Source organism: Plecotus auritus (assembly GCF_963455305.1).
Source record: "Plecotus auritus genome assembly, chromosome: 12".
NCBI classification, from domain to species: Eukaryota; Metazoa; Chordata; class Mammalia; order Chiroptera; family Vespertilionidae; genus Plecotus; species Plecotus auritus.
In genome coordinates, this window is record NC_137778.1 from 14,747,173 (window position 1) to 14,763,619 (window position 16,447).

Sequence of the window (16,447 nt, forward strand, 5' to 3'; positions counted from 1 at the left end):
TAATCTGAGCATGATACATTGGTGAGGACAGGGTTTGGAATCAGACCATCTCTACCACCACTGGCTATGTGAACTGTAGCCTTTCCTCTTTTCATCTCTAAAATGGATTGAATGAACCAGCCAACATTTAACTCCTTTCAGAGATGATAGTGTTACATTTCCTGTTAGAGGCATCAATAACCCAGCACTGGCTTATTTTTCGTTTTAGGACCATCGTAGCACTGGTTTACAATGTGCTGAAAACCCTAATGGAAATGAATGGCAAGCTTTTCGATGATCTTACTAGTTCATACAAAGCTGAAAGACAAAGGTATTTGACATTTTAAGTTACATTTTAGGTTAGCTGAATGAAAATCAATTACATTAAGCATTATGATTTGAAAGTCTCAAACTTTTATTTCCAGGTAAACTTCCCCTAATGGTTGGTTAGATTATGATTTTAATGTGAATCAGCAATCTTCTGTTGGTTTCTTTCTGAGCCTTAGACTTCCTCAGTCTCGTAGCACTTGAATGCAATGTGCTAAAAACCCTAATGAAAATGAACGGCAAGGTTTTTGTACTATTTTATACGATTTGATTTTTTATATATTTATGAAAATCATTGTTGTCACCATGGGCTTCCATATTGAGCTTTACTCTTCAAGCTCCCCATTTAAACAAGGTGCTATTTTAAAGTCAGCATAGTTCACTTATGGAAAAAGAGAACTCACATAACGATATGCCTATCATTCGTACTGTTAATATTTTGTTCCTTGCAGTAATATATATTTTAGAGAATGAAAGATAGTACACAGCATTTAGGAACTTGGCTTAGTGATTACCTCTTTTTTTTTTTGAAAATTTCATAGATTACAAAATAATCTAAAAATTACTTCTCACTCATATATTATTTCAAACTTCAGGTGGGAGTAACCACTGTACTTGAGCCCACCTGTCATTTGAGGATAATAGCTACTATTTACTTCAAATGGGTATATTACCTACTCTGTTTGGAAAAGCTCGTCTATTTCAATTAGTCATGGTTTTCTTGTGCCAAGTAGAAAAAGCATAATTTTATTCAAGGCCATCTTAGTCTACCAATAACTAAGTCAATGCATTATCTCTTCTAAATAGCCCTCTTTCAGACAGGAATATATATTAGGTATATAGTTTGAGCCCCAGGAACAAATGGAAAGAAAACATGACTAAGAATAATCATTATATCTTAATCTGCATAGATTAACACCTCTGTCCCCTTAAATCATATATAACTTCAGAACTATAAGCCCACATTCTTATATTCAGAATTGAAATTAAGTACTTGAAACAACATATAAAATAGTTTGAATTTGTTTTTGTGGGTTTTTTTTGAGAGAAATTATTCGAACTTTGAAGTTTTCATTTGATGTGTAAGAGACGAAAGAGCAAGTTACAGACTGGTTAGTGCCTAGGAAAGTGATACATTCCAGCTGAAAATGGTCTCAGACTGACCTCATGGCCAGTCTTTCAGTATGTAGAAGAGTGATCTTGACTATAATAGTAACTACAAGAGGTCCATGTAAAAGTACTTTGGTCAAGACTTCCAGTTAAAGAAACACTGTGCTCACCTTCTCCCACATTAAAATTATCAAAAAAAAAACACAAAACAACCATCATCAAGAACCACCCAAAGACTAGCTGAATAGAACTCTTATAACCAAGGTTATAAAGAAGCCACAATAAGGAGTCTGATGGGAGGGATATCTTGACTGCAGAGGTGTCCCCCCCGCCAGGAGTGAGGGGCACCAGTGCAGGTAGGAGGAATGTCCATAACATCTGGCTGTAAAAACCAGCAGGGATTAATGTCCAAGTGAGAAAGAGGGCTGCTGAAGTCCCAGGCATTCCCCTTTAGGGGCCTGCACCAGGGACCTACAGGGTAAGACTTGGAGGGGCAAAGCAGCTTTCTGAAATGGAAGCACTGGTAGGTACCAAATATGAGCTCTCCATTAACCTCGCTAACACCACATGCTCCTGCGTTGGTGAGTCCTTAAAACTCTGCCCCATTGGGGTGGTGGGGGGCGAGATTAACAAAAGAATTTATATGCGTATCCCATGGACACAGACAATAGCGTGGTGATGGAAGTCAATGGGGGGATGGGGGAGGATGACTCCCTGTAATACTTTCAACAATAAAGATACTTAAAAAAAAACCTCTGCCCCATGCCATCTGCCTTGGCTTGCACTGTGGACTTTAAGGTCCACAAACCACCAATCGGATTGGTCTAAACTTACACTGTAATTTCCATTAGGTGGCTCCAAGCTGGGAATTAGCTGTGGCCATGGTAGCTCAGAGCATAGCTTCCAATAAGCAGCCACAGATTTCAGCTCACATTGTGCTGCCCAGCACTACTGGCAGCCAATCTTGGTCTGCTGCATACCCTCTTCCAAATGCCTCCAAACCCAGCACAAGTGACAGCCCACCACAAATCACTTTGTAGCTCCCACCAGCTGGCCCCAAATGGCTAACATGGACCTGTCCTGGAGCCCCTACCCCTCCCCAAACCAAGACACCTGTTGGCCAGCTTCATTTCAAACCAGAACATCTCTACCCAACCAGCTCCACAAAAGCACACCTGAAGGGTAGACTCAGCTCACACCAGAGCTCCACTGAAGCAGCTCCTGCTACATGGAGTCAGCATCCACACAGCAGTTTATCTGCTGCAGTCACTGACATGACGACAGCAATCAAGACAAAACAGAAGGACACAAAAAGGGACACCCCTGCAGCACCCATCTCAAGGGCCCCACAGGGCACCTACTACATAACTCTGCCAATACTGTGAGACATAGATTGACCTAATAAAAAGAAACACACACAGCCAGCCAAAATGAGACAAAAGAAACCTATACCAAATAAAAGAATAGGACAAGACTGGAGTAAAGAACTAAACGAATGGTGGCATGCAAGCTACCAGAAGCAGAGTTCTAAATACTAGTACAAGGGATGTTCAATGAACTTAAGGAAAGAATAGATGAACTCATTGAGAAGTTCGGAAGAGAGATATGGGAGATAGGAAGAATGGGGAATCAGGGAATCAACAACAGATTAGAAAAAGCAGAGGGATGAATCAGAGATCTGGAAGACAGTAAAAAATACCCAAATTGGAACACAAAAGTAATTTTTAAAATGAGAATAGTTTGAGAGGGACCTCTGGACCAACATCAAACATAACATTTGTATCATAGGAGTACCAAGGGACAAAGAGCGCAAGGGATTAAAAACCTATTTGAGGAAATGACTGAAAACTTCTCTAACCTGGTGAAAGAAATAGTCATATTAATCCCAGAGTTCCACATAAAGACACATCATAGCCTTGGTTGGGTGGCTCGGTTGGAGAACACCAAAAAGTTGCCAGTTCAATTCCTAGTAGGGGCCCATATGGGAGGCAACTGATAGATGTTTCTCCCTGCCCCCCCCCCTTCCTCTCCAAAAAAGCTCAATAAAACATATCCTCAGGTGAGGATTTTAAAAAAGACCATTATAATTTAAAAGGTTAAAAGATAAAAGAGAATCTTAAGAGCAGTGAGTTGCATGCAAGGGAGCTCTCAAGACTGTCAACTGATTTCTCAACAGAAACTTTGCAGGCCAGAGGGATTGGCATGAAATACTTAAAGTGATAAAAAGCAAGGACCTACCCTGCAAGGATATCATTTAAAATAGTAAGACAGCCCTAGCTGGTTTGGCCCAGTGGATAGAGCATCGGTCTGCGGCCTGAAGGGTCCTGGGTTCAATTCTGGTCAAGGGCACATGCCTATATTGCAGGTTCGAATCCCCAGTGGGGGTGTGCAGGAGGCAGCTGATCAATGATTCTCATCATTGATGTTTCTAGCTCTCTCTCCCTTCCTCTCTGAAAAGACATCAGAGCAGCCATTTTAAAAAAATGAAATAAAGTAAAATTGTAGGACAGATAAAGAGCTTCCCAGAAAAAAAAAAAAAAAAAAAGCTAAAAGAGTTCATCACTGCCAAACTAGTAATACAAGAAATGTTAGAGGGACTTCTTTAAGAAAGAGGGGTAGTAGGATAAAAAATGTGAATAATAAAATGGCAGTAACCAGTACCTATCAATAATTACTTTAAATGTAAATGGATTAAGTGCTCCAATCAAAAGACATATGGTGGCTGAAAGGTAAGAAAACAAGACCCATACATATGCTGCCCATGAGAAACCCACTTCTGATCAAATGGCACATGGAGACTGAAAGTAAAATGGAAAAAGACATTTCATTCAAAATGGTAATGCAAAAAAAAAAAAAAAAAAAAGGTAGCAATACTTAGAAAAATAGACTTTAAAACCAAGGCTATAACAAGAGACAAAGAAGGACATTTCATAATGCTAATAGGACCAATATAAAAAGAGACTATAACCCTTGTAATAAATGTTTTCACATCCAGTGTAGGAGCACCTAAAATATATAAAGCAAATATTGGTGGACATGAAAGGAAAGATAGTAACACAGACATAGTAGGGGACTTTAACACCCTATTGACATCAATGGATAGATCATCCAGACAGAAAATCGACAAGGAAGCGGCGCTTAAATGACAAACCAAATGGATTTGATTAATATGTTTAGATCATTTCACCCAAAGCAGCAGAATATACGTTCTTTTCAAGTGCACATGGACTGTTTTCCAGGATAGGCCACATGTTAGGATGCAAAACATGTCTCAATAAATTTAAGATTGAAATAATATCAAGTATCTTCTTGGATCACTATGGTATGAAGTTAGAAATCAATTATAAGAAGGAAACTGGAAAACACAAATACATAGAGGCTAAATACTATTGACAAGATCAAGACAAAAAAAAAAAAAAAAAAAAAAAAAAAGATGCCCTGAGACAAATGAAAACACAGTGACCCCAAATCTATGGGATATAGCAGTTCTAAGGAAATTCATGGCAATATAGGTCTACCTCATGAAAAAAAACCCTCAAATAAGCTATCTAACCTAATACTTTAAAGGAATCAGAAAACAGAACAAACAAAATCCAAAGTGAGCAGGAAGAAGGAAATAATAAAGACCTGAGCAGAAATAAAGTTTAAAAAAACAGATCAATGAAACCAAGAGCTACTCTTTGAAAACATAAAATTGATAAACCTTTAACTGAACTCATTAAGGAAGAAAAGAAAACCCAAATGAATGAGAAGTGACAGCTGATACCATAGAAATGTAAAGGATTAAAAGAAAATGCTGTGGCCCTGGCTGGTGTGGCTCAGGTGGTAGGGCATCATCCCATGCCCTGAAAGATGGTCAGTTCAATTCCCATTCAGGGCACATGCACGGTTGCGGGTTCTATCCTTGGTAAGGGGCATGCAGGAGACAGCCAATCAGTGTTTTTCTCTCTCCCTTTTTCTTCCTCTAAAAATCAATTTTAAAAATATTTTTAAAAAATACTATGAACAACTAGGTGCCAGCAAATTAGAGACAATCTGGAAGAAATGGATAAATTCCTAGAAACATACAATCTTCAGACTGAATTCTGAAGAAACAAAATCTGAACAGACTGATTACAACCAATGAAATCAAAGCAGTAAAAAACAAAACAACAAAAAAAAAAAACTCCCAACAAACAAGTTCTGAACCAGATGACTTCACAGGTGAATTTTACCAAACATTCAAAGAATTACCACCCTCAAACTATTTAAAAAAAAATTGAAGGTGAGAGAAAGCTCCCAAGCTTGTTTTATAAAGCCAGCATTATTCTGATTCCCAAACCAGACAAAGACACAACAACAAAAGTATAGGCCAATAGCCCTGATGAGCCTAGATGTAAAAAATCCTTAACAAAATATTAGAAAACTGAGCCCTAGCCAGTTTGGCTCAGTGAATAGAGCGTCAGCCTGGGGACTAAAGGGACCCAGGTTCGATTGGATTCTGGCCAAGGGCACATGCCCAGGTTGCGGCTCAATCCTGCCTGCCCCCCTCCCACCCCACTCCCCCCCTGTAGGGGATGTGCAGGAGGCAGCCAATCAATGTTTCTATCTCTGTCCTTTCCTCTCTGAAATCAATTTTTAAAAAATTAGAAAACTGAATTCCCTGACGCATTGTAAAGATCAGGCACCATGATCAAGTGGGATTCATCCTAGGATACAAGGATAATTCCACACTTGTAAATCACGTGATATACCACATAAAATGAAGGATAAAAATCATGATCATATCAGTAGATGCAGAAAAAGCATTTGATAAAAACTCTCAGCAAAGTGGGGTAGAGGGAACACACCTCAACCTAAGAAAGGCCATATATGGCAAACCAACAGCTAATATCATACTCAGTGGTGCAAAGCTAAATGCTTTTTCTTTAAGATCAGGAACAAGACAAAGATGTCTACTTACCCCACTTTTATTGAACATAATATTGGAAGTCCTAGCCACAGCAATAAGACAAGCAAATAAGAGGCATCCAAATTGCAAAGGAAGAAGTAAAACTGTCATTATTTGCAGATGACATACTATATAGAGAGCACCCTAAAGAATCCACCAAAAAACTATTAGAACTAAAGTAGAAAGATACAAAATTAATGCTGAGAAATCGGTTGCATAAGAAAACAATCCCACTTACAAATGCATTAAAAAGGATAAAATATCTAGGAATAAATTTCACCAAAGAAGTATAAGACCTGTACTCAGAAAACTAAGACACTCAAGAAAGAAATTGGAAAAGATACAAATAAATGGAAGGATATACTATGCTCATAGAGGAGCAGTTTCTATCAAAATACCAATGGCATTTTTCACAGAACTAGAACAAATAATCCTAAAATTTATATACAACTACAAGGACCCAAAGAAATCTTGAAAGAAGAATAAAGTTGGAGGTGTCATGCTACCTAATAAACTATACTACAAGACTATAGTAATTAAAACAGGATGCTACTGGCATGAAAAAACAGATCAATGGAACAGGTTAAAGAGCCCAGAAATAAATGACACCTATATGGCCAATTATAATAAAAGAAGCAAAAATATGCAATGGAGTAATGCCACATTCTTTAAAAAATGATACTGGGAAAACTGGACAGACACAAAAGAATAAAACTGGGTCACTTTCTTATACCATATAGAAGAATAAATTCAAAATGGATTTTAAGACCCAAAACCATAAAACTCATAGAAGAAAACATAGGAAGTAAGCCCTTTGACATTGTCTTAGTAATATTTGGATATGTCTCCTCTAGCAAGAGAAAAGTATGTACATCAAAATAAAAATAAAAAAACACCTACTGAATAGAAGATATTTGCCTATGATACATCCAATAAGGGGTTAAAATCTAAACTACATAAGGAATTCATACCATTTAACACACACACAAAGGATGGAGGACTTGAATAGAAATTGTCCCAAGAACACATACAGATGGCCAACAGACAAAGGAAAAGATGCTCAACATCAGGGAAATGCAAATTAAAACCACAAGGAGATAAACCACCTCACACCTATCGGAAGGGTTATCATCAATAAATTGACAACCAAGCATTGGAGAGGATGTGATATAGAGAAATTCCTTTGAAAACTAGGAAATTCTACGCAAACATGGATGATTCGTGGTGGCTGGTGACATGGCTTCATGTGCCTGAGTCTAGGGTCCCCACTGGAGTGGAGGAAGAACCCAAGAAGAAGAATCATGTGCTCTGTTGGGATTGTAAATTGGTGCGGCCACTATGGAAAAGAATATGGATATTTCTCAATTAAAAATAAACATATGACCCATCAATTCTACTTTCATATATCCAGACAAATCCAAAATGCCATTTCGAAAAGATGTAAAATAGCAACGTTTAAGTCAAGTGGGAAAAGATAATGGTTTTATACAATGGAATATTACTCAGCCATAAAAAAATAATAAAATCTTACCATTTACAACAACAAGGATGGACCTAGAGGGTATTATGCTAGGTGAATTGTGTCAGATAAAGACACATACATCTGGTTTTCCTATATATGTGGAATCAAAAAAAAAACACACAAAATAAATGGTTTCATAAATGCAGAGAACACACTGATGGCTGCCAGATGAGAGGGTGTTTGGGGGAATGGTGAAAACGGTGAAGGGATTAAGTAGGAATTGCCAGTTATAAAACAGTCACAGGGGTGTAAAGTGCAGCATAGGGAATGTAGTCAGTAAAATAACTACGTCGGTTGTCAGGTGGGTACTAGACTTACCAGGGTGATCACTTCATAAGTTATATAAATGTCCAAAAACTATGTTGTCCACCTGAAACTAATACACTTTTGTATGTCAACTATAATTGACAATTTTTTTTCAATAAAGTATTTTTTTAACTGTAAAGCACCAATGATATAGTGGGCATGGTGGTGATAGAGATAATATGTAGAAGAGGTAAAGCAAGTAGTAACTTTTGTTTGGTACAGAAAAACAGATGAGAGTGACGACGAGTAACTCTCCTGCTCCAGGTGGTTGTCCTCAAACATCTTAGTAGAGGGATTGAAGTGCAATGTGGATGAACAGTGTTTTCTAGCAAACTGCCAAACTGTGTTCTTCAGTTCTGAAATAAGATTTTGCTTTATCTACAGAGAGAAAAAGAAGGAATTGGAACGTGAAGAATTATGGAAAAAATTAGAGGAGCTAAAACTAAAGAAAGCTCTAGAAAACCAGAACAGTGCTTACAACATGCACAGTATTCTCAGCAATGCAAGTGATGAATAAAGAGAAACATGCCGCCTCTGTTGGATAGGCACAGTTTTGTACAATTTTTTTAAAAATGTAAAAATCATGAAACCTCATCAGTATAATTAAAAGGCCAATTTTTTTCTGGCAACTGTAAATGAAAAAAATACATGGACTAAACATAGCCCTGTGCTATATCATGGCCACAGTATATTGTAACATTTGTCTAATCATTGATTTATTGTGTCACATCTGAAGTTTCACAGAAATGAACTTTATCATCTATAATATGAGTGAGATAATTATGGGAGTGGTAAGAATTATGACTTGAATTCTATTTTGATTGTGTTGCACATAGATCCAGTAGTCTGCTCTGTATATTTTTCCCTTTTATAATGTGCTTTTCACATTGCTGCAGACCTTAGTTACATCCTAGGAAAAAAGTATTTCCTAAATAAAACTAAGGTATAATCCTCACCTTTCTCTTTGTCCCTCTCAGAAATATGACGGGGGGAATTACCTGCCAAAAGCCTCCCTTCATTAGAAATATTACTGTACTCTGGAATTTGAGCAAAAAAACTTAAATCTCCAGGCTTTTTAAAGCACAAACTATAAATAAAAGCTAGAAAAGTAAACCAAATTCTTCAGATTGCTCCTCTTGAGTATCCCCCTTACCTGCAACTCCCGAACATGAGCACAGATCAGTGGAGGCAGCGCAGGTGAACACGCAGGCTGCCTCTCAGTTCACTCCTCTCCTCCCCTTCCCCCGGCTGAAGGCAGGGCCCTTCCAGCCCTCAGCACCTGCCCTGCTCCAGTCCCTCCTGATGGAGGCCTCGAGTCCCAGTGTGGTGATGCAGAGCGCTCCTTGTCCCTGCCTGGCTTTACTTAAAGGCACTGCAGTTGGCTTCTGTAGGGTTCTAAGAAGGTTGACTATAGGAGTCCTGTATGTTTTTACTTGGTCAAGTATTTCTCATGCATTTTGTTATCAGAGTACCATTCCAAACTCTTAACTTGCAGTTGTGTGGAAAACTGTTTTGTAATGAAAGATCTTCACTGGGGGATTGAGCAGCATTTAATAAAGTCTATGTTTGTATTTTGCCTTATCTCATCACTGCTTTTTTCAGCTCTAAGTTTAGGCATTCAGAAGCTGCCCCCCTTATACATATATATACATACATCATTCATACATATGTGTATATATAGGGAAGTTTAAGGCAAGTTGCAGGGTACAGTCTAAAAAAATAGGAAGACGGTGCCAAATTGAGTGTTCCATCCATTCACCAAAGTGTACCTGTTTTACAGACTGTCTGCATAAAACTCCCAAGTTTTAGGCTAGCCTTCATGTCTTATGTTCAGAGGGTGAATTTAACTTACCTTAAATGTTAGTTTTAATTAAAACAGACCAGGAGGATAAATGCTGAAAATCTGTAATAAATAACTGCAGTTTTTGTGAGGGGCAAGGAGATTGTACAGAATCAGAAGTCGGGCGTTCTCAACGTTTTCAACGCCTGGCGTCCGATTCCACCCTTTCACACCCACGAAGAGCTCCAGCACAGGCTCTGCACGCTGTTCCCAGGTCCTTGTAAAAGCAGCCCGTCGCTCGCTGTGGCTCCGAGAACGCTTCCTCTTCAGTGTGTGGCTCCTACTTCGCTGTTCTCAAGCGGCACCTTACTGAGACGTCCAGATCACCGTGCTCTTGCCAGATCCTCCGCACTAACCCTGGGGCGGCACAGGTAGAAGGGCGATCCTACTGCGGAACAAGAATGAGAGGCAAGCCTTCCCAGAAAGGGAACGTTGGGGCTAACCGTCCATTTTGTGGAAGGTTCAGGCGCGCGCGTCTTTTACTGAAGAGCGGCCAGGCTGCAGCCAGTAGTTGTTAGTTTTTTTTTTGATGAGTTAAAACTGCTCACTTCCTAATTATCTACTTACTCTAAAGCACAATTAAGAGGTCTCAACTTTCCACAATATAGAAAATTCCCTTTTAGGTTGTTCACTGGGGCAAATTTTATTAGCCATTTTATAAATATTAACTAATATTAAAGTGGTGGTCATTTTCAGAGATACTTCAAGAATACACACCTGGTTTTCAATACTGTTAATGTATGCTTTTATACCTGGCTTTGCATTTGCCTTACAGCAAGATTTTTAGAGATGAGACCGAGGCTAAAGTTTGAATTTGCATGCTCTATGGCAGTGGTCACCAACCAGTGGTCCGTGAGGTCTGAAAGGTTGGCGACGGCTGCTCTATGGCATAGAAAAGCAGCAGGGAATATTTCTGTACACAAGTTCACGTTTAATAATTCAGCCAAAACCAGCTTCTTGCTACTAAATTAGACATGAGATTTTAAAAAAATACCCAGTCACACATTTGAGTTACCTAAAGGCAGATTATGAAATTCAGGAAATGCTACCAAGTCCTCTTTGGATGCAAAGGGCATGTAAATAATTTAAAACTCTGGAAACAATTTTATAACCTTAAATCAGCCAATGGCTACCATGTGAAAAATACTCAGGTGGTTTTGTAGAGTTAACAGCTGATTCATGAGGCTTGAGCCATCTCTCTTCCCATCAACTGTCCTGCCCACCCTACCCTTCCCTGGGCGCAGTCAGAACGTACCTCGGGGTCCAGATCCATCCATCTCAGGAGTCCAGGCTCACACCGCCTTTTATTTGGAGGCCACAGAAGGAAAGTGTACTGGTGCCTACTGATTTAACAGATATTCATACTGGCACACTGATTCCTTTTGTATTAACCTAACTTTTATTTACCTGTTAATGAAATCATCAAAATACATTGAATAGGCACCTAACTCTGTACATTCACACTAGTGCTTTTGCGTGTTAATCACTCTAAACTCTTATACCTGCATCAACAAAAACTCTAACCAGATAGATGGCTAGTTAGTCCACAGGATATCTAATTACCGTATTAGCTTTAAAAGTCTCATTTAACATTTAACAAAGGAGAAAACTTGTCAGAGACCGGACAACAAAACGGCAGACGATGCCAAAGACGTATTTGCCATTCTTTGTGTAAAGTGCTCAGGTTTCAAAGCGTGACCTACACATCTCCATAGCCACACCCTCGTCCATTCACTTAAAAACCTCAGGGGAAACCCCAGGTAAACAGCAGAGCCTTAAGAGCCTGTTGTAGCTGAGCTATACACCAAACCAAAGGCAGCGTCGACAAACCTTCAGAAACCAGCCCTAGTTCCATCTTCCACAAACCCTATTCGTATGTCCTAGGCAAAACTTCCTTAATAATTTAAGTACTTAAATAACGTGAAGGCCATCCACTGGATCTGTTCCCCATCGGCTCCTCCCAGCAGGCCCGTCTCTCCAGGTGAGTTCAAGAGTGCCGGTAGCTCAGTTTATCAAAGTGGAAGTGGTGAGAACCTCCATTAACATGGGCAGTTCCATGGACAAGGTGGCTTCAGCTTATGTGGTTCGTTGCCTGACCTCTTTTTTTAAGGTATCTCTTCCTAATTTTGATCATCCACTTCACACTCAGTTTGGCAAACTCTGCTGCTTTAAATAATGCCAAGAAGGCCCCACAGAGAAGAGCAATTGTGTTCCAGGGATTGGCTGTGATTATCTGTAAGACAGAACCAACTCAAGTTTATTAGTTTGCTTCAGCTTTGATTCTTAGGTGATATTAGTATCAATGGGGTGATGAGAAAACCACCTGGGTTCTAAAATTGTCGTAACTCCACACTTGCGTCATACTTGCATGTCCACAGTTCAGTGTGAGGAGAGAAAACACTAAGCCCTCCCTACAACGAAGTGATTCTGAAAGAAAAAACGTTTTAAGATAGCCATGCGCAAGTGAGATACTTAGTACTGAGTTTTCATGTTCTTGGTCCGCAATCGGTGGCCTTGCTTTAAGACCAATTTCTCCAAAACTAAACCTGTAAGAAGAGCAGCTCCTCTTGTTTTCCTCCCCTCCCGTAGTGACTCACACCTCTCCCGTCCAGTCCAATGGCCATCCTCCCACACTCCCCTGGGGGCCCCTGCCCCCAGGCTGTGCCCCCTTCCCCGCCTGCATGCTTTCCTCCTGCCGAGAGCTACTAATCCTCCCAGCTCCTCCGAGCCTTTCTCTGCTCACTCAGCCCAACCCTCCGACGTAGCGGATATTTACCCCACCGTCTCCTTGGAGAGGCACTGCCTGACAGGGATTAGTCCCTTCACAGCCACAGGTGGCTCCCTCCGGAAACGTTCAACTCCCCACGGCCGACGTCCTATTTGGATTTCCGAGATCCCCATCCTGGTACAGAGCACCGTTCAGTCTAGCAGGGCGACCTCAGACCACCCGAACCTTGGGTGGCTGCATCGCCTCCACTGTTGGGGACTGTTGTGAAGCTGAGTGAGAGCGTGAGGAGGCCTTGAGCACCGGCCCATTACAGGCACCTCCCACTGAATACAGGTTAAAAATGTCTCATCACTTGATTTACGTGCAGAGCTGAAGGCGTTTACTCCTCTACTCGGAGTCCTGATTCCCAAAGCCTCGCACAGCCTGGCCAGTGCACGGGTAACGGTGGGGGTGGGTGGCCGTGGAGCACGCCCGCGTCACAGAGACCCTCCCTGTGTCAGTCCGGCTCTGAAGTGCCCTCCCCGAGCACGGCCACGTCAGGACATTCTGTGATGAGCTGAAGCCCATCCGTGTTTCTGGGACTGGCTCTGGTGGATGGCGTCTCACGAATGCTCCTTTGGCAAAGCTGTGTCATTAGTGCCCCTTCGGCCTGAGAATTTGGCATTAACTGACACTGTTAATTTTTTATTTGTACCTTTCTGTTCTCTCTTATCACAAATAAGTTCTCATCCTACAGACAACCATTTAAACAGAATGGTTTCCAAATAGCAGTAATTGAGACAGTAGCTCAACGCTTTCTACTCAGGTCATTCAATTAATATTACCGCCCTGGTCGGCTTGGCTCAGTGGATGGAGCATCGGCCTGCGGACTGAAGGGCCCGGGTTCGATTCCAGCCAAGGGCACATGCCTGGGTTGCAGGCTCGATCCCCGGGGGGGGGTGTGCAGGAGGCAGCCGATCAATGATTCTCTCTCATCATTGATGTTTCTCTCTCTCTCCTTCTTCCTTCCTCTCTGAAATCAATAAAAATATATTTTTTTAAAAAATTAATATTACCACTAAGCAGCTCCTCTGTGCCAGGCACGGTGTTAGACACCAAATAAATGATGAACAGAAGACAAAGTCCCCACCTTCCTGGGGCCACAGTCTAGTGATGAAGACGAGACCAGTTAAACACAATGACACAGACCACGAACGCCACCAACACAACTGACCTGGGCTAGGAAGGGAGATGGAGAGCCTGCAGGCGGAGCCCACCTGCCTCTCCATCTTAAACAATACTCACATCTTGCACTTTCTGGATGAAAGGATCTTTCCACTCAAAGACCACAAAAAACAGCTGGGCGCTTTTCTCCGAGGCCGGCCTTTGGTCAATGTAGTTGACCACACTCGTCTAGGAACAGAGGAGAGAAACTGTCACCCGGCCGGGGCCACGGGGAAGGGAAGCATGGCCAGGGGGTCTCAGACCATGGCTCTCCTCACACCACCTTGGGAGGAGAGAGCCCCAAGTCTCATCCATACAACACCCTGACGCTACCGGCACCAGAGCCCGGGCCTTCCTGTGGTTTCCACAGTTCTTTGGGGAACGAGTAGGATTTGGGATGTACAATAGGTGTTTTTGGATCGTCACTGATTACATCATATTCAAAGTGTAAGACTGTGTAAGACTCACAATTAAAAGCCATAAAATCCTAAACTTCAAAATACTCAATCCTAAGAGCTGCGCACGTTAACCTTTGAGTCTACGGGGACAAGTGCCGCCTGGACCCACGTGGCAAGTGTTCCGTGAACCGTGAGTGGTGGTACGGGGCGATCCCGCTGCCCATGACCGACGGGTCTGCCTGGTGTCAGCCAGAGCAGACCGAAGCCCAGCCCCAGCCCGGAGGGCTGCGCTCAGCATCTGAACCTTGGTCCTTGCCTCTGCTCTGCCTTCCTCACCAGCCATGAGAGGATCCCAGGAAGCAATACACACGGGAGAACCTTAAACTTCAAAACCTGACATAACACATTTAAACTGTGTTCAACTCCTGTGCCCTGCGAAGGCTTCCAACGGAGACTGTGATAAAAAGCACACGAAACGTTCTGAAACCTCTAGGCTGGCTGGGCGGGGCTGGCCCCGTGGGTTCAGACCACGGCTGAGAGCCTGGTGGATGGGACTGCACCTCGCTGTGAGGTGAACACACACAAGCTCCTTTCTCAGCGGCTGGGCCCAGAAGAAAGGCCTGGCGTCCTTGGAGAAAAGGGGAGCAGAAATTCAGGATGTGACCGTTATCTTACAAACCAGGAATATCGTAAGGGCCTATTGCCCTGGGAGCCGTTACATCCTACGGCAGGAAGAAACCTGGCTCCACGCCCTTCCCAAACCCTACTTGGCCCAGCCCCAAGAGCCGGCGCAGGAAGGGCCAGACCCGGACAAGCCGTGGCTTCTGGCCAAGGACAGCCCCGTCGACCAGAGTGGGTCCTACTCCAACCCAGCGCTTCCCAACGCTGTCCCTTGGAGCCCAGTCCAAATGGACCGGCTCCAAGGAAGAGCAGAGGGTGTGAGCACAGGCCCGTCTCCTCGCGGCCTCTGCAGGCTCCAGCCACGGACACACGGGGTGTGGGTGGGGATGGGGATGGGGATGGGGGTGTGGGTGGGGATGGGGGTGTGGGTGGCAGTGTGGGTGTGGGTGGGGATGGGGGTGTGGGTGTAGGTGTGGGTGGGGATGGGGGTGTAGGTGTGGGTGTGGGTGTGGGTGTGGGTGGGTGTGGGTGTGGACTCAGGCAAGAGGCAGAGAGCCACTGCCACGGTGGAAGCCCGAAAGAGTTTGTAAATGAGTTTGAGTCAAACTGACATCATGCCAGGAGCAATATCTCAAATCCTCCCTCTTTGTGTATTTTTTAATCTAATTTTTCTATTTTTCAATGTTTTATAATGGATGAAGCAATAGGGGTGTGGCCGTGCTTTTGGTGGTCACTGACCAACACCCCTGTCCACCCCTCGATCCCCACTGCCATGCCCTTTTCTAAGGTCCTCTTGGCTCTCACGGGGCGGGCTGGGGGGGGGGGGACTGGAGACCCCGTATCTCCTGGCTCCAGGCCAGTGGGGTGAAAGCTTAGGAACACAGGTCCCATTAGGAAAAATTTCCGAGCATGCACCCAGCATATTTGTAACTTCAGAAGTGATGTGACATTAGCATTAATGTTCTATTGCTACATGCATTATAAAACACTGAAAAACAGAAAAATTAGATAAAAAATACACAAAGAGGGAGGATTTGAGATATTGCTCCCAGACATGATGCCAGTTTGACTCAAACTCTTTTATAAAAAAATCTTTTTAAAGGCCTGGCTGGGGAGCTCAGTTGGTTAATGATTCACTGAGGTTTTGGGCTCAATCCCTGGCCGGGGCACACACAGAAAGCAACCAATGAGCGCATAGATAAGGGGAACAACAATCGATGTTTCTCTCTCTCTCCCTCTCAAATCAATAAATTAGAAAGTTAGCTCTGGCCTGTGTGGCTGTTGGTTGGACCATTGTCCTGGGCACCGAAAGGTTGCGGATTTGATTCCCATTCCGAGGGCGTATCTAGGTTGTAGGTCAATCCCAGGTTGGGGTGCCTACAGAGGCAACCACTCCATGTTTCTCTCTCTCTCCCCCACCCTTCCGCTCTCTAAAATCAACAAAGACATTTTTTGAAAAAGAATAACTTGCATAAAAGCAATG

The 16,447-nt window shown here is 42.5% G+C and overlaps 2 protein-coding genes across 3 annotated transcripts in view; one reads left to right on the top strand and one right to left on the bottom strand.

Moving 5' to 3' along the window:
* PPP2R5A (protein phosphatase 2 regulatory subunit B'alpha) overlaps positions 1–10,719 on the top strand; it is a 76,730-nt gene extending 66,011 nt beyond the window's left edge. The window contains exons 12-13 of the mRNA XM_080647933.1: positions 209–310; positions 8,559–10,719. Coding sequence (XP_080504059.1) covers positions 209–310; positions 8,559–8,691 — 235 coding nt within the window. The 3' untranslated portion in view covers positions 8,692–10,719. The remainder of the gene's footprint in view (positions 1–208; positions 311–8,558) is intronic.
* A 550-nt stretch (positions 10,720–11,269) lies between these two features.
* The window catches only part of PACC1 (proton activated chloride channel 1), a 35,153-nt gene continuing 29,975 nt past the window's right edge, over positions 11,270–16,447 (bottom strand). Inside the window, exons 7-8 of one of the 2 annotated variants that reach the window (XM_080647934.1) lie at positions 14,027–14,134; positions 11,270–12,247 (exon numbers count right to left, since the gene is read on the bottom strand). In XM_080647934.1, coding sequence (XP_080504060.1) covers positions 12,086–12,247; positions 14,027–14,134 — 270 coding nt within the window. In that variant the 3' untranslated portion in view covers positions 11,270–12,085. The remainder of the gene's footprint in view (positions 12,248–14,026; positions 14,135–16,447) is intronic. The other variant, XM_080647935.1, reaches the window with a different exon arrangement.